The 25,000-nt window shown below is 43.7% G+C and overlaps 1 protein-coding gene across 7 annotated transcripts in view; it reads left to right on the top strand.

Annotated features, from left to right (window-relative positions):
* Positions 1-25,000, top strand: part of LOC127006447 (uncharacterized) — a 398,934-nt gene that overhangs the window by 168,332 nt on the left and 205,602 nt on the right. For all 7 annotated transcript variants that reach the window (XM_050876409.1, XM_050876407.1, XM_050876427.1 and 4 more), the window contains one exon: positions 18,629-18,789. In XM_050876409.1, the coding sequence (XP_050732366.1) occupies positions 18,629-18,789 (161 nt within the window). The remainder of the gene's footprint in view (positions 1-18,628; positions 18,790-25,000) is intronic.

Here is a 25,000-nt window from a genome sequence, read left to right as displayed (position 1 = left end):
ACCGTGATAGAAAGAGTATGTATGAGGAGTGACTACATAAAGATTTGTTCCGTAGCCCAGAGCAAGTTTAATTGGGTCTCTTATTTTTTCATTTTAGTCCTTTGATCTGCTGCAGTTCGCCGCTAGACTCGCTAAAAAGGACGAGGTCATCAGTAAATGGAAGACTGTTAGGTACGCGTTTTCAAATTGAGTTCCCATATTCCTCCAGTCATTTTTTTCGAGATTTCTTCTGAGCAAACGGTTAATAGTTCAGGCAATACAGTTTTGCCTCGTTGAACTTTTAATTAATACGAACTTTTCCGGTATGTATATACATATGTATATGTAGAGTCTAGCGGTCACACATTTTTTTTTTGCTGCCATCATCATCATCATCGTCATCATCACCATCACCATCATCGTCAGTATCATTAGCAGTATCGCCATCATCACAGTCCTAATCATAATCGTCATCATCATCACTCGTCATCATCGTCAATATCATCATCACATCTCTATCATTATCATCTCTATTATTATCACCATCATCATCATCATCATCATCACCATTATCATCATCATCACCATTACATCATCATCATCACCATTATCATCATCATCACCATCATTATCACCATTATCATCATCATCATCATCATCATCATCATCATCATCCTGTCCATCCCTTAAAGCCCTTCAGGTTCTGTGCCGGACATTTCCTCGCTGCCAGGCTCGTGCTGCTCCCGGCGCTCCCTTGACCTGTGTTCCGCCGGAGGTCTCGCAAAGGAAGGAAAGGCAGGCAACATAATATTGTTAATGCAGTGTTAGGAATAATATATAACTACTATATTTTTTTTATTTTGTTTCATCAGTTAAAGCACTCAATGATGTTATACAGCTTGTTACAAAATTTCCCCTTATTTAAGTTTCATAATAATGTTGACATGACATTTCTATGTAGAGAAGTAATTGCATATTGTATTACCAGGAAGACACATCAAACCTTAAAGGCAACAGAAATCCAGTTTCCTGGTGAAAACGTTCCCTCGGCAGCATCTCCTTCAAGCGGCGGATGCCTGCCCTTGATACGCACCCCAGTAACTCGAAAACTACAGAATGTTGTTGTGAAAGAGAAAAAAAAAGTAATATACGTAAATATTATTGCAAAGTCACCGTTGAAAAATAAACATTCATGACTATTTTTCTTAACACGGAATGGGATATTCGCAAAACATTAATTTTACATAATTTCATATTCTTACATTTGTGAGAACCTTGAAGGGCCATAATTCTGCCGTGGCATTCCCAGTGAAGCATTTGATCAATGCTTCAGTGTTCTATTGAATAAAGTGAGTAAATATTATTCAAATGAGAAATGTTATTGACTCCGTTTCTGGAGCACGTCTGACTCCCTGCTTTCTTTTACCTTGTTTTTAATTAACTACTGTTTGCTATAATTTTAAAGTATAGTTTATTTAGTCTTTTATTCGGCACCACATGACCCTTCAGTTGCGGCGCCAAGACCAAACACCCCAATAATCAATCTGACTCCCTACTGCCGTTAGACGTGAACACTGACTTCTGCTGCCAATACCTTTTCCGCCGTGGGATGACGCCTGCCACTTACCGCCCAGTGTGTTGTGTATACACTATCGAAGTAAAAAAAAGGATAAATTTTTATAGATGTCTTCATAAATATAACCCATTGTTAATTTTTGTATTGAAATACTTTTTGATAATTCATAACGGAAATTTCACTTTCAGTTCCTTGTTTATATATTATTTTATGATTTATATTTTTGCCCCCATTTTTTTCTTTTCCTCCCATTCCCTCCTCCAAGGCATGGTGGCTGGCCTGGCCGGTGCGCCGTGAGAGTTGCTCCAGGTCCGGGAGTTCGCACGCTCCATTGTCTTGAAACGCACCAAGTATCCCACAGACTCGATCATATTACGTGAGGCTGGAACTTTTCTGCGGCCCTTCCTGTGAGGCGGAGGCTTGGCGGGGCCTCATGAAGCATTAATTAAACAACGTTTGACTCCTGAATACTGTTAATAATTCTCTCGACCCCACAAAACTACAAAATTTAAGGGTTTTCCTACATTTCATTTCAACATATGAATAATTATAGTTCCTTTTTTTCCGCGTTGTTAATGGTTTGGTTAATTCCCCTGCCTCATCGCGCCCTTCACCATACATTAGAACAACAGCATCTCCCCCTCGGCAGTAATCCCCATAAAGGCTGCCCCGTCCCCTCGCCGCTATTAATTCTCGTCAGGATTAGAACACGTGCCGCGGCAACACTCCTCGGCCGCTTCTCCGTCCGCCCCGCCTAGCGCCCTGAAGCCTGGCCTGCGTCTCCACTTACTCCTTCCTCATCAATTTCTTCTGCGCTCTCTCTCTCTCTCTCTCTCTCTCTCTCTCTCTCTCTCTCTCTCTCTCTCTCTCTCTCTCTCTCTCTCTCTCTCTCTCTCTCTCTCTCTCTCTCTCTCTCTCTCTCTCTCTCTCTCTCTCTCTCATTCTTTCTTTTTTCTTTCTCTTTGTCTGTCAGTCTGTCTGTCTCTGTTTCTTTCATATCATTCTTTCTCTCTTTTTTTCTTTCTTTTCTTTCTTTCCCTCTGTCTCTCATTCTTTTCATTTTTCTTTCTTTCTTTCTGTCTTTTTTTTCCCTCCGCCATGCCTCGACCATCCTTCCTCTCTCCCTTCTTTCCTTTCATCTTGTCCTCCTCCTCCTCCTCTGCCTCCTGCTCCACGGCGCACTCAATGCCCTTCGCTCGCGGGCCACAAAGCGGGCACCGGCAAGCCATTCTTCGGACGTGTTTACAAATGACCTTAATAAGTTTAATGCAGCCGCCGTATTTCTTCCCCGCTAAAAACCACCACCGCCGGCCACCACCACCACCACCTCCGCCATCACCTTCTTCACATGATGGGAAGGAGAGAAAGCCGGAGAGAGAGTCGGAGGGGGTTTAAGAGGAGGAGAAGTAGGAGGAGTAGGAAAGGTTGAAGAGGACATGTATAAAATGGAGAAAAAAAATATAGTATGGCCTGGAAATAAAAGATGAGGTAGAGGAGGAGAAGGAGGATGATGATGAAAAGAAGGAAGATTTCAAGGTGGTGGAACAGGAGGAAGAGGATGAGGGATTTTTTGGAGGAATAAGCGAAGGAGGAGGACGATAAAAAAGAAGGAAAATTTCAAGAAGGAACAGGAGGAGGAAGATTTGAGAGGAAGAAGAGAAAGAAGAAGGAAGGATGAACGGGTTGAAGGAAAAAAAAAGATAGAGAAAACCGCTGACACGAGTAACATGCTCTTGAATAAAAAAAAAAAAAAGTGGAGGATGACGACGAGAAAGATGAGCCTGAAGAAGAGGAGAAGGAGGAGGAGGAGGAGGAGGAGAAGGGGGAGGAAAAGAAGTATGAGGATATTGCGACGGAAGTTAAAAAGTTGGAGAAAGAAAAGAAGAAGAAGAAGAAGAAGAAGAAGAAGAAGAAGTTGAAGCAGAAGGAAAGAAAAAAACGACAACGAAAAAGAAGAGGAAGAAGAAGAAGAGGAAAGAAAAATAAAGAACAGGATGAGGTGGAGGCGGCGGGAGGAGGTAGAGGTAGAAATTGAGGTGGTAAAGGAGCAGAGGAAGAAAAATGAGGTGAGTGATAACACAGAAAGAATTGAAGAAGAAAAAGAAGAAAAAAAGGAGAAAAACACAAGACCAAAAACAAGAAAAAAAGAAGAAAAATGGGGATATAGAAGTGGAGCTGGAAAAGGAGGATAAGAAAGAGGAGAAAGGTGAACGAGAGTTTTCTTAACATTAATAAACATTAGCGTCAAACACGGACCACCACGCAGACCACCACCACCACCACCACCACCTGTCACCACCACCACGCTTTTCTTCCTCCCCTTGCTGACTCTCGTTATATGTAATTTCCTTGTCGCCTCTGATGGAAAAATTCGTCCCTGTAATAACTGAAGCCTAATGTGTCCGTGCGGGTCCGCGGGTAACGAACGTGTCGCGAGGGGAAGGCAAGGAGACGCTTTTTACGCATGGCCAAATTCGCTGGACGACGCTGATGAAAGTTCCTGATGCGCGGAGGGAGATCAAAGGGCAACGCGCGTTCTCTTTTTCTCAGTAATCATATTTCTACAGTGACTGTTTACGCATATACAATCCTCTCTCTCATCGTATCTGTCTGTGTCTCCCATTTCTCTCTCTCCCTCGTATATCGTCACCTTCGTAAACAAACCGCCTAAGCCATTATTTTCTATTTTACAGGAAATGAGAAAAGAATTATCATTATCTCATTTGGCTTAAGATTTAGGCAGAAACGAAAAGGCCAATTCTGGAACACTCAAACCCTGAATGACCAAGGCAACTATACAAAAATGGCAGTCGCATGTTAAAAAAAATTGATGAAGAGAAAAACCTGGAAATCGGTGAAAAATGACGTAGGCAATTATTTTATGAGGGTGACGATATATTTCACTGCCCTTTCGTCGTCTCTTCTTATGTGTTGTGCTGTGAGATCAAAGATGGAAACATGTATTCTGTCTTTTCTCTCTCTCCTCTCTCTCTCTCTCTCTCTCTCTCTCTCTCTTCTCCTCTCTCTCTCTCTCTCTCTCTCTCTCTCTCTCTCTCTCTCTCTCTCTCTCTCTCTCTCTCTCTCTCTCTCTCTCTCTCTCTCTCTCTCTCTCTCTCTCTCTCTCTCTCTCTCTCTCTCTCTCTCTCTCTCTCTCTCTCTCTCTCTCTCTCTCTCTCTCTCTCTCTCTCTCTCTCTCTCTCTCTCTCTCTCTCTCTCTCTCTCTCTCTCTCTCTCTCTCTCTCTCTCTCTCTCTCTCTCTCTCTCTCTCTCTCTCTCTCTCTCTCTCTCTCTCTCTCTCTCTCTCTCTCTCTCTCTCTCTCTCTCTCTCTCTCTCTATATCTCAATATCTCTCTCTTTCTATCTCTCTCTCTCTCTCTCTCTCTCTCTCTCTCTCTCTCTCTCTCTCTCTCTCTCTCTCTCTCTCTCTCTCTCTCTCTCTCTCTCTCTCTCTCTCTCTTATTACTCTGTGTTTTTTCGCGCCAATTTCCTCCTTGCTGAAAATGAGATTAAAGGGGACATGCGTATCTTTATTTCTCTTCTCCTTTATTTTCTCTTTCTCTTTTTCTCGTATCTTTATATCTCCATCTCTCTGTCTCATCATATCTAACTCGTCATCTTCCCCTCGTATTTCTCTTTCCTCTTTCTCGTTTCATTCCTCCGTGCTGAATATGAGATCACGAGGGGGAACCATGTATCTTTTTTTTTTATATTGCATCTCTTCTATTTTTTATTCGCCTCATTTCTTTCGTACTCGTATTTCCCTCTGTCACCATCCCTCTTTGTTCTTTCTTGTTTCTTTCCTCCGTGCAGACAATGAGATCAAAGGGGACTTTTTTTTTTTTTTTTTTTTTTTTACAACAGACAGCTCAAGGGCACAAAAAAAAGAAAACAATAATAAATAAAAAAAGCCCGCTACTCGCTGCTCCCATGTGTATCTTTATATTTATTTTGGCTTATTACCATTTTTTTCTAATATCTGTATATCTCCATTCCTCTCTCTCATTACATATCCCACGTACATGTGTTTGTCTGTTTGTGTTCCTTGTAAATCTGTTTCTCTTCCTGTTTACTATACGTGTTGTTAAGGGTACTGTTGTGTGGGATTCGGTTGCTCTGTTAAGGGTGTGTGTGTCTGTTTGTGTCCTCTGTTTCCCTCTTGGTTTTGTTTGTACCTCCCTTATTATCTTTTTTCCTCCCTTTTCGTCATGCTGCAAGGGAGAACAAAGGCTTGGAGTCTGGTTGAGCCTTCGTGGTGTATAACTTTCCGTCTGAAGCTATTTATATCCATCCACCAGTCTATCTCACCACGTATCTGCCTCTCAGACATTCATCTCTCTCTCTCTCTCTCTCTCTCTCTCTCTCTCTCTCTCTCTCTCTCTCTCTCTCTCTCTCTCTCTCTCTCTCTCTCTCTCTCTCTCTCTCTCTCTCTCTCTCTCTCTCTCTCTCTCTCTCTCTCTCTCTCTCTCTCTCTCTCTCTCTCTCTCTCTCTCTCTCTCTTTTTTTCAACGTTCCCACTTGCGTCTCATCCCATCTCGGACTCTTGTGACCTTTTTGAATTCCTCTTTCCACGGGTCTTCATCTTAACTATCTCTTGTCCTCTGTCTGTCCTCTTCCTGTCTGCCTTTTGTTCTTTTTCCTTCATTCCAACTTCTCTTTCCTTCTCCTCCTTCAGCGTTCCCGTCCTCCATCGCTCCTCCTCCTCTATCCATTCCATTCCTTCCTTATTGCTGTATTTTTTTTTTTCCATCGTCTTCCTCCTATATTTGATTTAATTTTCTTCCCCCTTCCCTTCTCCCTTTTTTTCATCCCTTCTACCCTTCACTGTTGTCTCTTTTTTTTCTTTCCGTCTTTCCCCTCTCCTGTGTCCCTGTCTTTTATTTATCCTTCTTCAATCCTCTTCCCTCCCTTCCCACTCTTTCCCATTCTTTCTACCCTTTACTGTTTTCTCTTTTCTTTTTATCTTCTCCCTCCTTTGTGTTCCTTTCTTTCAGTTGTTAATTTTTCAACCCTCTTCCCTTCCCTCCCACTCTTTCCCATTCTTTCTTCCCTTTAATATTTTCTCTTTCCTCTTCTTTTCATCTTCCCCCTCCCTTGTGTTCCTTTCTTACATTTCGTTTTCTCCCCGTTTCCCTCTCCCCTCCTCTTTCCATTCTTTCTTCCCTTTAACATTTTCTCTTTCCTCCTCTTTTCATCTTCTCCCTCCCTATGTGTTCCTTTCTTATATTTATTTTTCTTCCCGCTTCTATGTCTTCTCCTTTTTTTTCATCTTTCCTCACCTCCTACTGCTGTCTCTTTCTTTTACTTTCCATTCTCTCCCTTCCCTTGTATCCCTCTCTTTCATTGTTTCGTCTTTTCTCCTCTTCCCCTTTCTCTTTCCTTTTCAAGTGTCCCTCTTTTTCATTTCTTCCTGTTCTCTCCTCTTTTTCCCTATCCTCTCCTTTTCCCAATCCCCCCCTCTCCTCTCTTTTCCTTTCCACGCGCGGTTTGAAGATTTCCCTTGTGTTTTCTCTTTCCTCTTCTTTTCATCTTTTTTCCTCTTCCTTTCATGTGTCCCTTTTTTTAATTTCTTCCTGTTCTCTCCTCTTTTTCCCTATCTTCTCTTTTTCCCCCATCCCCCCTCTCCTCTCTTTTCCTTTCCACGCCCGGTTTGAAGATTTCCCTTGTGGCGCGCGAAGGATTAAGTTTGAGAGCGAAGAGTTCTTGATAGAATTCAGCATGAGACTCGGTCAGGCTCGGCGGCACTGGGCTCATGGGCGGAGTGATTAAGTTAAGGGAAGGGTGAGGCGAGTAATCTTTTTCCTTTCTCTCTCTCTCTCTTTTCTCTCTCTCTCTCTCTCTCTCTCTCTCTCTCTCTCTCTCTCTCTCTCTCTCTCTCTCTCTCTCTCTCTCTCTCTCTCTCTCTCTCTCTCTGCCCCCGCCCCCCTGCCCATGTGACCTTGTACGTATGTAGGTGTGTGTGTGTGTGTGTGTGTGTGTGTGTGTGTGTGTAGTAGTATATGGATTCGTTCTGCTATTTGATATCCTGTGCGATGTGCTGCGTTGTGTTATATTGTTTTATTTGTGCGTGTGTTTGTGTGTTGCGTGTGTGTGCGTGTGTGTGTGTGTGTGTGTGTGTGTGTGTGTGTGTGTGTGTGTGTGCCAATGCATGTCTCGGTTTTTATCTGACTTTCCCCCAAAAAATAATTAATGCGAAAAATCTGACGCATATTAACTTCTCATGTAAAAAAAAAGAGAGAAGAAAAAAAAAAAAGGCTCGTAATGATCTCACTTTTTTGCTTCCTTCCGAAACTTCATTTTTTTCAGCTCGGATAAAATGTTGAAAGGAGTTGGATGCATGGAAGGAAGGAAGGAGGGAGGGAGGGATGGATGGATGGATGGAGGAAGGGAGGGAGAGGAAGTGGAAGAGGAGGCAAGTGAGGAAAGGAAGGAGGAGGGAGAGGTGGAGGAGGAGAAAATGGAAGGAGGGAGAGGAGGCAAGGAGGAGGCAGAGGTGAAGAAGGAGAAAATGGAAGGAGGGAGAGGAGGCAAGAAGGAGGCAGAGGTGGAGAAGGAGGAAAGGGAGGGAGGGAAGGAGGGAAAGGAGGGAGAGAAGGCAAGTGAGGAAAGGAAGGAGGAGGGAGAGGTGGAGGAGGAGAAAATGGAAGGAGGGAAAGAGGGAAGTGAGGAAATGAAGAAGGAGAAAATGGAGGAAAGAAAGGAGGCAAGTGAGGAAAGGAAAGGAAGGAGGAGGCAGAGGTGAAGGAAGGAAGCAAGGAGGGAAGGAGAGAAGGAAGGAAGGAAGGAGAGGAATCAAGTGTGGCAAGAATGTGTAGGAGGAAGAAGAGGTGGAGGAGGAGGAGGAGGAGAAGAAAACCTCGCCAGCAGTTGAGTACACAGAAGACAAGTGAAGGAGAAGGGAATAAGGAGGGAAGGAAGTGGAAGAGAGAGGTAGCGGAGGAGGAGGAGGAGGTGGAGGTAGTACACTATTTTAGGACTTGGTAAAGGAAAGGAAAAGTGAGAAATAGTGGGACAGGGGGAAGAGAAAGTGTGAAATGAAGGGTCGGGAACGGAGGAAGAAAGGGGGGAGGAGGAGGAGGAGGAGAGGAGAAGACAAAGGAGAGATGAGGGAAGGAGACGGTGATACAGAGGCGAAGTAGACGAGAAAAATGAGGCGGAGAAGGGACAAGATGGATGGCCAGGGAGGAGAAAGTACAGGAAATGAGATTAAAGAAAAGAAAAAAAGAAAAGAAAAATCGTAGAAGGAAGGGGAAAGGGATAAAGGAAGACGTAAAGAAATGAAGTAGAAAATAAAATAAATATTGCAGCGGATGGGGTGGAGGAAGGAAGGGAGGTAAGAGAAGAAGAGGAAAAAAGAGGAACGTACAGGGAGGAGGAGGAGGAGGAGGAGGGGTAAGGAACTATGTGGTACAGAGGAAGGAAGAAGGAAAGAAAAAGGATTGGAAGAAAAGAGAGGGTGAGGGAAGGGAAGGGAAGAGGAGGAGGAGGAGGAAAAAGAGGGGAAAGTACAGGGAAGAGAAAGAAGGGTAAGGGACTGTGTGGTGCAGAGGAAGGAAGAAGGAAAGAAAAGAGAAAAGAAAGAGAGGGTGAGGGAAGGCAAGGGATAAAGAGGAGGAGAAAGAAGGGAAGGTACGAGGAAGTGAAGGAGGAGGGTTAAGGAACTATATGAAGAGGAAGGAAAAAGGGAAGAAAAAAATGGAAGGAAAGAGAAAAGATAGGGAGGATGGGGTAAGGTAAGAGAAGAGGAGGAGGAGGAGGAAAAAGAGGATGAAGGTGCGGGGAGGAAGAGGAGGAAGCGTAAAAAACTGTGCTGAAGAAGAAAAAAAAACAGTGGAAGAAAAGATAAAAGAAAAAAAAGAAAACGATGCTGTGATGAAGGGAAGAGGAAGGGGATGTGGAAAGGAAAGAGAGAGGAAGGGAGGAAGAGGAATAACGAATGACCTTGCTGAGAAGAGGAAGGAAAAGATATGTGGAAGAAAAATAAGGAAAAGAGAGAAAGAAAGAAACAATGCTGTCTTAGTGAGGAGACAGAAAGGAGACAGGAGGAAGTGGAGGAGGAGGAGGAGGCGTAAAGGACATTGTAGTGAACGAGGAAGAAGATTATTGAAGAGGAAAGGGGAAAATAATTAAAAGGATGCTGGGACGGATTGGTTGGGAAGGGAAAGGGACGGGAGACAGAAGAGGGGAAGAGGGAAAGAGATGAGAGAGAGAGGGAGGGAGAGGGAGAGAAAGAGAGAGGAGCTTTGTGGTGTAGTGATGATCGAATACTGGGTCGCTTGATGAATGAGAGCAAGGAGAGAGGAGAGACAGGCTAGAGTGCGAAGGCCTGGGATGGAGGGCAGGAAAGGGCGGGGCTCAGGAAACAAAAGGTAGAAGAGAATTATTGAGAATGCAAAAACAAAGGAAAACGGAGGCGGAGGATGAGGCAGAGTGAAAGGAAAAGGAAAACAAAAGATAAAAGGGTTGGTAGAGAGCACAGGTATTAGTGTATAGAAAACTACAAGCTCGAGGGAAAGAAGATGTGAAAGCGTCAAGGGAAGGCGAGTGAAAGGATAAGGAAAAAAAAAAGGTGAATGAAGTTTTTGGTAGAGGAAACACGAGCTGGGAGAAAAGTTGAGGAAACAAAATTAAGGGAAAGGAGAGGATGAAGGAAGAGTCAGAAGGAAAGCAAGTGAGAGTAAAAGGAAAAGGAAAAGGAATGATGTAGAAAGGGGTTAGTAGAGGAAACAAAAGCTAGGAGAGAAGCTGAAGACACGAGAGCGAGAGAGAGAAGGTGAAGGAAGAATCTAGAGAAAAATAAATAAAACGAAGAGGAAAAGATGGATAGAGAGCTTTGCAGAATAACTAAAGGAAGGAGAAGGTTAAGAATACAAAATTCAGGGAAGATGTAAATAAAGAATAATTCAGAGGAAGGAGTTATAGGAAAACATGGTAACATGGAAATGCAGGCAACAGTAAGCCTATTGGCTCATTACGAGGTTGCCCGCTCTGGTGATTTAATCTTCTCGACAGCCACTTCGTGCCTGCAGAGCAGATGAAAGCACTTCATATTCAATTTACTCCTAACGAAACGAAATAACGGCAGCGGAGTGGGGCCTGAAACCTCATCAACGGTAACCAGTAAACGGTAGAAACACAGGTAATTTACGATAATTGAAAGAATAGTTCAAGCTTCGTGGTCACAAGGACTTTGTCGCTGGTGACACCCGCTGGTTGGCAACTCTGAATACACCTCATTACAGTCGAACAAGAGAGAGAGAGAGAAGAGAGAAGAGAGAAGAGAGAAGAGAGAAGAGAGAAGAGAGAGAGAGAGAGAGAGAGAGAGAGAGAGAGAGAGAGAGAGAGAGAGAGAACAAAAGGCTTAGAGAAAAGAATAAAAGAAAGAGAAGGAAAGAAAGGAAGAGACAGAAATAGTTAAAGTTTGTATGTTTCCCCTCTCTCTCTCTCTCTCTCTCTCTCTCTCTCTCTCTCTCTCTCTCTCTCTCTCTCTGTCTATCTCTCTCTCTCTCTCTCTCTCTCTCTCTCTCTCTCTCTCTCTCTCTTATTCAGTTTATTTCATTTTATTTTTATTTATTTATTTATCTATTTATTATTATTATTATTATTATTATTATTATTATTATTATTATTATTATTATTATTATTATTATTATTATTATTATTATTATTATTATTATTATCATTATTATTATTATTATTATTATTATTATTATTATCATTACTATATCTATTTCTTGATATTTCAACTTGACTGTTTTTACGCCGTTGGTCCTGTTACAAGGAACACATGGAATTGCAAACGAGAGAGAGAGAGAGAGAGAGAGAGAGAGAGAGAGAGAGAGAGAGAGAGAGAGAGAGAGAGAGAGAGAGAGAGAGAGAGAGAGAGAGAGAGAGAGAGAGAGAGAGAGAGAGAGAGAGAGAGAGAGAGAGAGAGAGAGAGAGAGAGAGAGAGAGAGAGACTTACTTCCTAAAATAATTATAATGATAGATAAAACTACTAACAAACTTATGCTGCTAATAAGGCTTGCAACACAGTCTATTAGTAAACAAGTCCACATAAATAACCTAAGTTTCCTTCCTTCCTTCCATCCTTCCTTCCTTCCTTCCTTCCTACGTTTCTTCTTTACAACTCCCCGGCCGTCTTTCCTTCCTTCTTCCTTTTTCTTCTTTGAACAAGTCGTGATTAACTTCACGTGTCTTCCTCCTACGTTCATTCCTTATTATATCCCTCACCTTCCTTCCTTCCTTCATTGCTCTTCCTACGTTCATTCCTTATTATTTCCCTCACCTTCCTTCCTTCCTTCATTGCTCTTCCTACGTTCATTCCTTATTATTTCCCTCACCTTCCTTCCTTCCTTCATTGCTCTTCCTACGTTCATTCCTTATTATTTCCCTCACCTTCCTTCCTTCCTTCATTGCTCTTCCTACGTTCATTCCTTATTATTTCCCTCACCTTACTTCCTTCGTCTTCCTACGTTCATATTTCAAACGTCTCTTTTCCGGCGAAAAGAGGTTTAGTCGCCTGAGTCGTTCTTCATACGGTTGAGCCTTTAAGGGATTAAATTTTTTTTTGTTGCGTGTCGTTGAACCCTTTCCAGTAATGTCAAATCCTTCTTGAAATTAGGGGACAGAACTGTACCACATATTTGAAGTGAGGTCTTACCGTTGAATTATACAAGGATAACATTGCCTCTGGCGTCTTGCACTTGAAGTTCCTCCCTATGGACCCGAACATAGTATTGACATTTTTTTTTTTTTTTTACAGTGGTTTGCATGTTTCAGGTCACTGTTGATGGTGACCCGTAGATCCGATTCTTCCTGCACGTCCTGCAAGGGCTTTCCATGCATGCTGTATGAATGGTTACTATTTCAAGACATTCGTCAACGTTGAATGACATTTGCCACTTTTCAGACCAGTGGATGAGCTGGTCAAGGTCCTTTTGGATGATTTCGCAATTCGGGCGTCGTGAGGACCCTTCCACCCGCCTTGGTGTCCTTGGCAAACTTTAATAGGGAGGATAAAGAAGGAAGGATAAAGAAAAGATGAAGAAAGGACTTGGCAAAATAAATATAGAGGAGAGGGGAGAAATAGAGCATGCAGGATCGAGGGAAGGGAAGGTGAGGGATGGAACGGGGAAAAGGGTGTGTGCAGGGAGAGGAATACGAAAAAAATGGAGAAGGGGAAGTAAGTAAAAAATGTCGAAATGTCATAAATGCCAGAGAGTTGTTAGGTGATATTTGACTTTTTTCGTGCAAATGTTGGGAAACTTTTTTTTTATTCGTGATTTATTTGATTCACATTTTTCATTTATGGTTTATGTGTATTGACAGTTTATTGCAGAGAAGGTTTTGGCTTTCAGGATTACATTCAGAGGACTTGCTTCTTGTTTCGTTTTTATTTTTTATCCTTGTCATCATCATTATTAACAACATCCTTCTCTTCACTATTATTAAACTTATTATTAGCATCATCATCATTTTCATCATCATCTTCATCACCCTTATATTTATGTTGCTGTTCTTGTTTATGTAGTAGTAGTAGTAGTAGTAGTAGTAGTAGTAGTGGTGGTAGTGGTTATAGTAATAGTAGCAGCAGCAGCAGCAGCAGCAGTAGTAGTAGCAGTAATAGTTGTTGCTTTTGTCTTGTTCTTTTTATTCTTCTTGGTCTTGTTTTTGTTGTTATTATTCTGTTTTGACTTTATATTTGTTGTATATATAATTCTTCTTTTCTTGTTCTTGTTTTCTTTATTGTCCCGATGACCAGTTATCATCATCATCATCATCATCATCATCATCGTTGTCATCATTATCATTACCATCATAAGAACATAAGAGCGTAAGGAGTCTGCAGGAGGCCGGTTGGCCTGCGCAAGGCAGCTCCTGTAAGCCTAAGCCCACTACTGGCACCCACAACATGACTGCCAAGCTTGTTTAACTTATCCATGGCTCTCTCGGTAAACCAATTCTTGCTTGCCTATGTCTTTGTTGAATCTGAATTTATCTAACTTAAACCCATTGCCACGTGTCCTACCCGTCTCTTTTACAACCAAAACTCTATCAACATCCCCTTATTATAGCCCTTCATCCATTTATAAACGTCAATCAAGTCTCCTCGTAACCTTTGCCTTTCTAGAGAATGCAGAGTGTTGGCACCATCATTATCACGATCATTATCATCCAAATAATTATCATCATTATAATCATCATGCTCATCATTTTTATACTCATTATCCGTATCCTCAGTGGCACCGTTTTCATTATTTCTCTTTTATAGAAACTGAGTCTGTCGGATCCCGCAATAGAAAAAAAAATCTTCCTGGAAATATGTTTAATTAATATGAGTTCGTAATATGTCGAACGAGGCGCTACCCTTGAATATCTATCTAGGCAATGAATAAATAAAATGATAAAATATGTAAAGCATCAGGGATACACGCGTTATATAAATATGTAATAAAACTGTGATATTACATTCGCCCACCACCAGAAGTTTCACCATTAGACTTTCTCCCGACAATAAATATTTCGCCACGACAAAATTCCCCGATATTAATCTTCCCTGAACGCAAGAAAAACAATACCGCCCAAAAACTTAAACTATGTATATAAAACACGGGAGGGACGCGACACTTCTTACGGCGAATATTAATTACACCAAATTTTTTAGGGAGGCTTGTGGGGCGGACCTTCGTTTTGTTTTCTCTAAAGTTTCGTCATGTGTGAAATGGCACGGCTCCACACACGTGTATTTTTGCCCTGCACGGAATCGATATTTTACCGCGGGACTCAGGCATCTGTGATTTTGGCCGCCAGTTTTTTTAATTTTTATTTTATCGGATTGTGGCGCGTGTACAGGAATGCAACACAACACACGTCAGTCATACCTTATACCAGGGATGTGGAGTCGGTAGAGTCGGTAAAAATATCGACAACTCGGACTTTTTATTTTTTATTTTTACGGCAGAGGAGACAGTGCAAGGGCGTAAAAAAAAGAAAACAATAATGAAAAAAAAAGCCCGCTACTTACCTTTACCTTTACGATACGTGTGATGTTGTGTGACTGGGTGTGGTGTGTGTGTGTGGGGGGGTTGATTTGCGTATCACTGTACTGCAAAAGATGGGAGGGGGAGGTGGTCGGAATCGGAGTCGGAGTCGGAGGCGCAACCTGAAAATTCCCTGGTGTTGGAGTCGGTGTCGAATTTTTTTTCTTTTTTTTAATATCCGACTCCACACCCCTGTCTTATACCGATATATATGTCATACCTATAGGAGCGCAATACAACACAATGTCGGTCATATCTCATACCTATAGGAATATCATACCTTTAGGAATGCAACACAATATAATGCTGGAGTCATACATAAGAACATAAGAACATAAGAACCGAAATTGACCTATCTTTCTTTCGGCCACTCCTCTAACTCTTTTTAGGAGCAGTGAGTAGCTGGCTTTTTTTTTCACAGTTATTTCACTTTTTTTATGCCCTTGAACTGACTCCTCTGTTGTAAAAAACAAAAAAACAAACAAGACTCACTAATGCCCTGTACCACCTCAGAACACTACTCCACGTCATACCAAATCACATCTCAGTACACAACAGAACGTCACACTACTTCACACAAAGCCACACTATAACACGACACGCCATAATACACCACATCACACTGCGCCACATAACACACCTAACATAACACAACATAACATAAAACATCATTACTCCGTGCAACCACACCCAACCCAACCCAACACAACACAACACAGCACAACAGAACCCAACCCAACCCAACCCATCCCAACACAACACAACACAACATAAACTATCTCAGTCCTACCCAACACGACACACGAGTAACCTTTGCACAGTATAGCTTCACGTGTCACCTTGCTCATCCCCTTCCTTCAGCGTCTTTTTTTAGTAAAAACACCACTCCGTTACTCCGGTATTCTGCTCTTCTCCCTCGGGGGGGAAAAGGTTGCTGATGAATTGGAGTTGGCCAGTAACTCTCATCCCATCTTTCTGTGGACATTTATATCAATCCTTTGAAGCTGCAACGTCCCAGGACAAAAAAGGGGAATACGCTGTTGCAAATCTGTCGTTCACATTTCAACATGGCAGTGAAATCTCGCTTCCAGGATAAAAACAACAACAACAATAAACTAAGTAACTGCATCTGCGTCGCGTTACTGCAGCTGGGAATTGAAAGAGTGGGTAGTTAACTGTCGGGCTTTCTCTGGCTAAATTGCCTAATTGCCACGCACGCTTTCAGCACTGTGTATTGAGGCTGCGTGTGCGTGTCCTGTCCTAAAGGTTTGTGTCCACCTCTCCCATGGCGGCAAGTCTTCCAATCTAATATTTGCTCACCTATTCTCGTCTTTGTTGCTCCGTTCTGTAAGGTTTGTGTCCACCTATCCCATGGCGGCAAGTCTTCCAAGCTAATATTTGCTCACCTATTCTCGTCTTTGTTGCTCTGTCCTAAAGGTTTGTGTCCACCTCTCCCCTGGCGGCACCACTTTCAAGCTAATATTTGCTCACTTATTCTCGTCCTTGTTGTAGGTTCCCCTCCCCCTCCCCCTGGGCCTTTCCCTTTAATATTTGCTCACTTATTCTCGTCCTCCCATTATATTTCCTTTACCGTTAGAGACAACCAGGAAACACCTTTTATCTCAGACGGGGATGTGCACGTTGTATGAATATCAGTATTACCAGAATTTAAATATCTTTGCTTTTGTTACGGTTTTCTGTCGGTGTATATTTGCTTCCCCCAGTACCATATCTCTCGCTGGGCATTCCACCTCGCGCGCTGTTCTTTTAGTTACGGCATTTTTCTCCTGTTATTAGCGTTGCACATTATCCCCGATCTGTAATAACGTTCCCCCGCCGTCATCAACTATTATCAGAGGCAGGGTTCAGAGGGTCGCGCGCGTGTCCCCCTGCGAGCGGCGGGGCGAAGCGGTGGGGGCCTCGGACAAGATTAAACCATTATTAATACTCGTTGGCATATTGAAGCTTGTGCCCGGAAAAGAATGGCAATGCCCCTAAAGACGAGCAGGCTATTGCCGCTTCCTTCAGACACCAGGTATACTATAAAGACGCCAATTAACCAAGGCCACCTGCTCCCACGACACCTTCCCCTCCCCCCCCCTTTCACCCACTACTCCCTCCTCCCTCCTCTCCCCCTCCTCCTCCGTGCCTGCCTGCCTGCCTCCCATCCTGCCTCCCGCCCCCTCTCTCCTTCTTGGGCACTAAAGTAACCATTTAAGTGAGACAATGGAGAGAGAGAGAGAGAGAGAGAGAGAGAGAGAGAGAGAGAGAGAGAGAGAGAGAGAGAGAGAGAGAGAGAGAGAGAGAGAGAGAGAGAGAGAGAGAGAGAGAGTTAAAAGTGGAACAAATAAGGGGAAGAAAGATTAAACAAAGACAAAGGAGAGGGTGAGGTGAGAGGAGGAAGACAGCGATGACAGGAGGGAAGAAAGAAAATAGAGTGAAAGATAACTCTGCAGAGAGAGAGAGAGAGAGAGAGAGAGAGAGAGAGAGAGAGAGAGAGAGAGAGAGAGAGAGAGAGAGAGAGAGAGAGAGAGAGAGAGAGAGAGAGAGAGAGAGAGAGAGAACTCCTTCGTGTGATGTATCTGTGTCAATCAGGAACTCGTTGGCCAAAAAGTTAGTAGCAGTAACTTCACGCCGGTAGAGCTCTCAGGGCTTTTGCTTCTTATTAAGGAGTTGCCGCGGCTAACCAGTGTACGTGGCGTGAAGAGGTCAGTCAGTCATTCAGTCAGTCAGTCAGTTAGTCAGTCAGTTCCTATTAAAAGCCAGTGAATCAGTCAGTCAGTCAGTTCCTATTAAAAGCCAGTCAGTCAGTCAGTTCCTATTAAAAGCCAGTGAATCAGTCAGTCAGTCAGTTCCTATTGCAAGTTAGTCGATCAGTTACTCACTCAGTCAGTCAGTTATGTTTGTCCGTCAGTCACTCACTCAAGCAGGCAGGCAGGCAGGCAGGTAGGTATGCAATCAGTCAGTCAGTCAGGCAAGCTGGTAGGTTGTCAATTAGTTTGTATATCCTCTTTCCTACGAATTCTGCGCTTTCAAGAAAGGAATATCAAGGTAACTCTTCAACGGAAAGTGACCCTTTTTTGGGGGGAATATCCTCCTGTTGTCTTTGTGGAGTATTGTATAGAGATTCTTATTTTCTCTCTCTCGTTCCGTCCTTGAGATGCTACCTATGCTGCATAAAAATGATTAACCTAATTCCATGATGCTCAGGTAGGTACAGAGGAAAGGGGTAAAGATTTTTTTTTATCTCAAAGCTACAGACTGCAAAGACATTGATAATACGGCATGCAAGGAGGATATTTACATAGTTTTTTTTCTTTAGTTTTTTTTTCTTTCCCATCTGTTGAGAGGAAAAACAATATTACTGGTCTAATCTCGAATGTGGTAAGGTTGTTTTTATTCTTTTTGTGTAGTAAGGAGTAAAAATAACCTTCCCTCTCACCTGAATCTTTTCCTCTCCTCACTCCAGCTTATACAGATTTCCATTTCACCTTCTTTATCCTTTAATCCCTTCATCTCTGTGTGTTTCTCTTTGCTCTCCTCTCTTTCCCCTTCCTCGCTCTCTTAACCCTATTTCGCTTTCCTTTCCTCTCTTCTCCTCCAGATTATCCTTTTCTCAATTTCCGTGTTACTCTCTTCTCCCTCGTGTCCCTTTTTTCTCTTTTTCCTTCACTCCCTCTTGCTGCCCCTCAAATGTACTGTCAAAATCAATCTCATCTCGCTTCCCTTTCCCACACATCTTCCGACAATCCTCCTCCTCTTACAATCTTCTTCTTTCCCCCCTGCTCATATCTCTCTCCATTTTTCTCCTGTTTGTCCCAAGTGGCGTCCAAGGTCTTCTTTTATCCTTCCTCCTTCATATATCTTCTCTCCACTCCTTCCTCCTCCCCCTCCCTCTGACACAGGTGATGTTTTACTCGTCCCCTCCGCCCAGCTTCCTTCCTTCCTTCCTTTCCTCACAACATTTCCTCCCTCCGTCTTCCCCTTGACAGTGCTGTACGCGTTCCTAGCATCGTGTTTTCTGCCCCTCCAGGTCGTGTTCTATGGCTTCGTAACGAGGGTATACAAGAAGCGCGGGAAGAGGACCTACCCAGCCGAGTTCTTCGTGGTGAACGTCTTTAAGGGTGCCGACCTGATGGCTTCCCTGCTGCAGGTGGACGGAGGCTACGGCGGCGTCTACAACCTTCGGGACAAGTGAGTCAGTGTGTTTGTGTGTGTGGGTGGGTGGTGGAGGGGTGTGTGGGTGGGTGGATTTTAGGGGGGTGGGGTTTGTTTGTGTGTCCGTGAGAGGTGCCACAATACACGAAGGCACTGCTTTTCACAACTTTACGGTTCCCTGTGTCTTTAGTACACAGTGAAAGGAGGACACACGCCCGGCACGTTTACACAAGCACAGCGCCCAGCAGCCTCCGAAATGGCTTCCTTCGCTACTTGTCTCTCCCAAGGACGAGCGCAGGAATTCGCCGTAAAAAAAAGTTAACAATATAATACTTTAACGACTCACATGAATTCGCCGCATTAGCATGGGTTATGTTGTAGTACGAACATGCTGTATGAATTTTTTTTATGAGATTAAACAGACTGTGGCAGTTAAGTTTACCTGTAAAGACTTTTGTGGGGCGTGTCGGAGGACGCGGCACACTGGCGGGGCGGGGTCGTTGGGGGCAGCATTGTGCGAACCCCTGGATGGTGGTGATGGTGCTGTCGATAAAGTTATTTTGGGTTTTGAAACGCTTGATCACCTCACTTTTATTGGTTTTGCCGATATTTGCCTCTTCTGTGGGTCTTTAAATGCTTGGTCATTCCAGTTACGGCGTTTGTCTCTTCGGTTATGATTGAAAAGACTTGATCATCTCTTGTTGTTTTACTCTTCGTTAAAGTTGAAGTTGAGTTGAGTTGAGCTGCTCTATTGCTGTTGCTTTCCTGTTTTCAAGGACTACCGTCATTTTATGTGGATGCGATTTTTTCATCATCAGTAAATGGGCCTCCGTGGTGTAGTTGAGCGCCTAGCTACGAATGCGTGGGATCGGGTTGGAATCCTGCCCCGGACTGTCGGTGGGCAGCCTTCCCAGCTCTTCATCCTCTCTTTCGGGCTGGTCGATAAATGGGTACATGGGGAAACCTGGAGAAGGTACACAAAGGCAATTTTCCCTGTGTCCGATGGTAATAGGCTTCTACCCATCACACGCTGAAAGGCCATCTGAGACTGAAGTGAAGCGATGCCTTATGTAGGTATAGCGAGTGCCCCTAACCTTACCTTTATACATAAATGATGAGATTATTTCCTTATTTATCTGTCTCGTGTGTCAAATAATACCAGAAGCCTCGGTAGCTTCTCTTTATTGTAGGTCAAAAGCCTCGCTACGCATTGTTTTGTTGATTTATCGCGATGTTCAAAGGCATTCGCTGTACAGTATGAGAATTCACGGTCGCTGGTCAGTGTGGTCCTCAACCTGCTCGCATGTCAAAACTTGATGTGTAAGTTCTGTTGATTGATTTAAAAGCTTCAGCCACTCGCTCTGCACAAATTACTGCCCCAGCATGTAATTTGCCAAAGTTCAGCGCTTATTCAAGCTTTCCGAAGGGTCTCAAGAAACCTCTCGAAAAAAAGTAGATTTTTTTGTCTTTTTGCGACTCTTTCTCTAAGTTTTACTGTAGTAGCAATTTGCAGGAGTATATATTTTTTTCCTTGACCTTCCTGCCGTGAAAAGGGTAAAGTTGATTCTAATGCAAGATTATCCCATTATGCCGCGACTGCCTCAGGTGGACCTATGGACGCTGGCCTCAGTGGCACTTATCGTTATCAGTCTCGCTGTCGGGGGTCCCTCCAGGCTTACAGTCGGGATCAGCTCTGAGTTCAGTTGGCTCCTTTCCTCAGCAGGGGGCCGTGTTTAGCGCCGGAAATACTCGCGTGGTCAGATAATGTTTTGGATATTACTGTCAAGGAAAAATGTTCTCTGATATATGGCCAGTTTTATCGCCCTTTGGCGATGTGAGGAAATAGAGGGAAATTAGAGAGGGTGAGAAGTGGAGAGAAATGGAAGAGTGGAGAGAGATGCGAGAAGTAACAGGAGGAGAGGTTTCCTATCTCAGAGACGGCTTATCCCGCGGGGATGTTATAACATTTCGGTCACAGAGGTTACAATCTTCATTAAGCTGTGTTTACCTTGCATAGAGGGGCCCTTGTTCAGAGCCCTGAGTAAGCACCATACAGGAGGGAAGCAAGTCCGAAGGCCCCGGCGAAGGGCAGACGGTTAAGGAATTTGGTGCAGGGAAGACGTTGGGGACGTGTCTTCCGACTGCTTCTGCAGGAGCGGAATCGCTAGGTTCTGTGACGGAAGGCGGACGAACGACCGAGAGCCCGAGGTTCTTATAGACCCTGACAAGTGTACGTTCCGTTGAAGGTGTGTTCTTGTGTGTTATGGTGCTCCATATGCTATATTTGTATGTACGTCTGGCAATTGGACACCTGACGGTGTGTTATAATGTGTTATACTGATCCATGTATTGTCTTTTGTACGTACTCGATTGGACACCAATCAGTTATCACTGATGTACAAATGCAATGATGAGAATAGTTAACGATAGATGATTCTCGGAGTGTGATGGTATGTATTTCATTTTGACAGGTTTGATCGATAAAACTAGAGATCGCATCAGACAGACGGGTCTTTCCTCATCCATCGACTGACTGCCCTTGCCGGGCGGTTACAGCCAGTGTCGGTGAATGTCTAGATTCAATGCATCACTCTATTGGTAATTTCAAACCCGCTCAGTGAAAGATGCATACGAATATCCTCCTAACGCTTGTCTATATTTACTTGATTTGACTGTTTCTGCTGGGATATATTTCACAAATTAACTAAATGCATCAGAACAAACACATGTGACGCTACTCATGTAAAACACCAATTGTATCACAGAAATAGACATTCTAACCAAAAACTGATGCAAATACACCACGACACAAAACTCTTGGTAAATCAAACACCATGATTGCAGGTATTAGTCGCCGCTGAGGAAACTTCCGCGTCTCATCCCCGTTGCCACCCGCCAGGCCTTACCCCATTCCTCCGCAGGCCTCTGTTCCTTCACGTCCCCTTCCGGCTCTTGTAGCGTCACTGTCAGGCGTGTCATCTCTGCAAGCCAGATGTCCACTTCACACCCTGGCTCCTGTACCACAAGCACCGGCCTGTTCCCTCTCTCTCACCGTTCCACTTTCTGCTACCATTGTCTCCCCTCCAGCCTGCCCCCCCTCCCCCCATGCCAGCCTCCCTCCCTCCCAGGCCTTCTCTGTGGCAGCCATTTTTCTGCGTAAATTCGTGGCTCTGCCTGTCTCCTCTCAGGCGTTGAATCCATTTTAGAAGTGGAGCTCAGGGCAAATATGAGTCCCAAAGCAAACAATTGGGTGGATGTGTGTGAGTGTGAGTGTGTGTGTGTGTGTGTGTGTGTGTGTGTGTGTGTGTGTGTGTGTGTGTGTGTGTGTGTGTGTGTGTGTGAGTGAGAGAGAGAGAGAGAGAGAGAGAGAGAGAGAGAGAGAGAGAGAGAGAGAGAGAGAGAGAGAGAGAGAGAGAGAGAGAGAGAGAGAGAGAGAGAGAGAGAGAGAGAGAGAGAGAGAGAGAGAGAGAGAGAGAGAGAGAGAGAGTAAAAGCTGTAAAGTGATTTGATTTATTTTTATTTGAAGAATGAAAGTGATGGAGAAAAGAGAGAGAGAGAGAGAGAGAGAGAGAGAGAGAGAGAGAGAGAGAGAGAGAGAGAGAGAGAGAGAGAGAGAGAGAGAGAGAGAGAGAGAGAGTAAAAGCTGTAAAGTGATTTGATTTTTTTTTATTTGAAGAATGAAACTGATGGAGAAAATAGAGAGAGAGAGAGAGAGAGAGAGAGAGAGAGAGAGAGAGAGAGAGAGAGAGAGAGAGAGAGAGAGAGAGAGAGAGAGAGAGAGATCCCTATCGTCTATATCGTGTAATCATTTTTCTCTCTGTTCAGTCCCAATACACTGGGAGACTATATCCATGGCACTAGTGGTCTGCCTCTGACCCAGTTGGTGGTGCTGAGGAATATATCTTTTACATTGAGGCAGATCTTTTTTGCTGCCTGGCTCGAGCTGGTCCCTGGTGCACCCCTTGACAGAGGTTGCTAAAGGGGGCGTTAATGGATTGCACGTGAATGATTTTCGGCCTCTTGATGGTGCCTGGAAAATCATCAGCCGTCAGTGGGACATGAATTCTTAACTCCGTGTTCCTCTCATCCTGCCACTGAAAAATGGGCCGCTGCCGCCCATACAATGCAGAAGCAGATATCGACTCTCTTAGCCGAAATTGAGTTGTCGTCCATATTTCTTTCTAATCTGTGTGAAATATAATGTATTCGGCTGCTGTTGATATGACCAGTAGAGGATTTTGAAAGCTGTAGTGGACTTTTTTCTGATTTTGTTTTCCCCTTGAGTCACCTCCAATGCTGTACCCCCCAAAAAAAATGATAACAGGAAGTAAACAAAACTTTTCCATATGATTGAAAAAATCACAGTGGTCATGTATTTTTTTCCCTAGTGAAGCAAGCATTTGCTCGTCACGCTGCGTGATCGGTTCCTGAGAGCTAAAATCAAAAAGATATTGAATACTGTTCCCTTAGACCTAGGAATATTATCCATTATTAAGCTGAAAATTCAACAAGAAAATAAAAAAAAGAAACATCAAAGATATATTGCAAATTGAATTGTGAACGTTAGACTTTAACCCCGTGACTGCTGATTTCATACAGTCAAACCTCACCAAGCTACAGGAGTGGAACAAAAAGTGTCTGCTACAATTCAATGAAGGAAAATGTAAAGTACTGCACATTGGGAGGGGATGTCCAGCACTCCAATACCACATGAGAAACGCTCCACTATCCACCACAGAGGCAGAGAAAGACCTGGGACTATATTTTACCAGGCTACCAGTGAAGGCCAAATCCATGCCAATCACAGCGGACGGGTTAAATATTGGAAAAAAAGTGATGCTTACATGAAAGAGAATATTGTAGTGAACAAGACGCGCTGCCAAAACATTTGTATGCACAATTTATGGTCGTGTTTACTTCACATATACGCCGATCCAACGCTACATTGGCGCCACGTGTCGTGCATTTGATTTCACTAGTCTATGAAGGTTCGTTGTCGGCTCTGGAGTGTCCGTCGTGGTTGTTGTCCCAAGGCTGGATTCCTCGCAGGCGTGTGTCGTGTCACGTCGCTCGCTGGGCTGCTCGTGACGCGTCGTGTGTGAGGACCGTGTGTGGGGGTCCGAGGGAGTGGAATGGTCAGGGAAGAGGTGGCGCAACCTGGCAACCTCTCACGTGTCCGAAATGATGGATATAGATAAATCGATGCATAGATAAGTAGATGAATGGACAGATACCCAGATACTCAATAGGTAGATAAATAGATAGATAGATAGATAGACAGACTGAGAGAGAGAGAGAGAGAGAGAGAGAGAGAGAGAGAGAGAGAGAGAGAGAGAGAGAGAGAGAGAGAGAGAGAGAGAGAGAGAGAGAGAGAGACACACACACACACACACACACACACACACACACACACAGTCTAAATATAGGGAAAAGTTTTATTATGTTGTGTAGCATCGAACAATCAGGAAAGAAAGAGAACACAAATACAATTCTCACCCATTTTCTTTTTCTCCATCTCTCTATCTCTCTATCTCTCTTTCTCTGTCTATCTATCTATTTGTGTATCTATCTGTCTATCTATTTCTCTCTCTCTCTAATGCGTCCTCCTTCCATCAACTCGAAACCAATTTTCTTCCTCCAATCTTCCCGTTCTTGTTTCCTTCCTGCGCTTCGATAATTAATTTTGGTGTTTTTATTTGTTCTTGTTTTCATTGTTGCTGGTCTTCTGTTTGTGTCAGCAAGTCTTCCCTCCTCCTCCTGTGTGTGTGGTCTGCCTGTTTGTCTGTCTCTGTTTCGGTCTGTCTGTTTCTCTTTTTCCTTTCCCCTCTCTCTCTCTCTCTCTCTCTCTCTCTCTCTCTCTCTCTCTCTCTCTCTCGCCGTGGGTTGTGTAATCGTTCTTTCCCTCGTAGTCGTTAAGGCTCTTGGGGCTGGCAAGTCTTTTTTCAGGCCGCACGATACACAGCTCGCGGCATTGACTCGGAACAAAGACACCATAAATTTATAATAATCCTCACCTGAATAAGTTAAAACTCTTACGTAACTCTTCATTCACGACAGTTTGCAGCCGCGCGCCACATTTTTGCGCCACGAAACTAGAGCAGCTCTCAACCCGGGGATTCGCTGTAATATTTTCGTTTTAAGCGGCGAGAAAAAGAAAAACAAAGGACGATCCCGGCTAAAGAGGAAGTAAGAGTGCTGTGCCTGACACCCCCGGCGCGCGGTACAATGCCGGACAAGCACCTGGCAA

This window comes from Eriocheir sinensis, chromosome 3 (genome assembly GCF_024679095.1).
Source record: "Eriocheir sinensis breed Jianghai 21 chromosome 3, ASM2467909v1, whole genome shotgun sequence".
Lineage (NCBI taxonomy): Eukaryota > Metazoa > Arthropoda > Malacostraca > Decapoda > Varunidae > Eriocheir > Eriocheir sinensis.
Note: the sequence above shows the minus strand (reverse complement) of the source record. Positions and strands in the feature narration are given on the sequence as shown.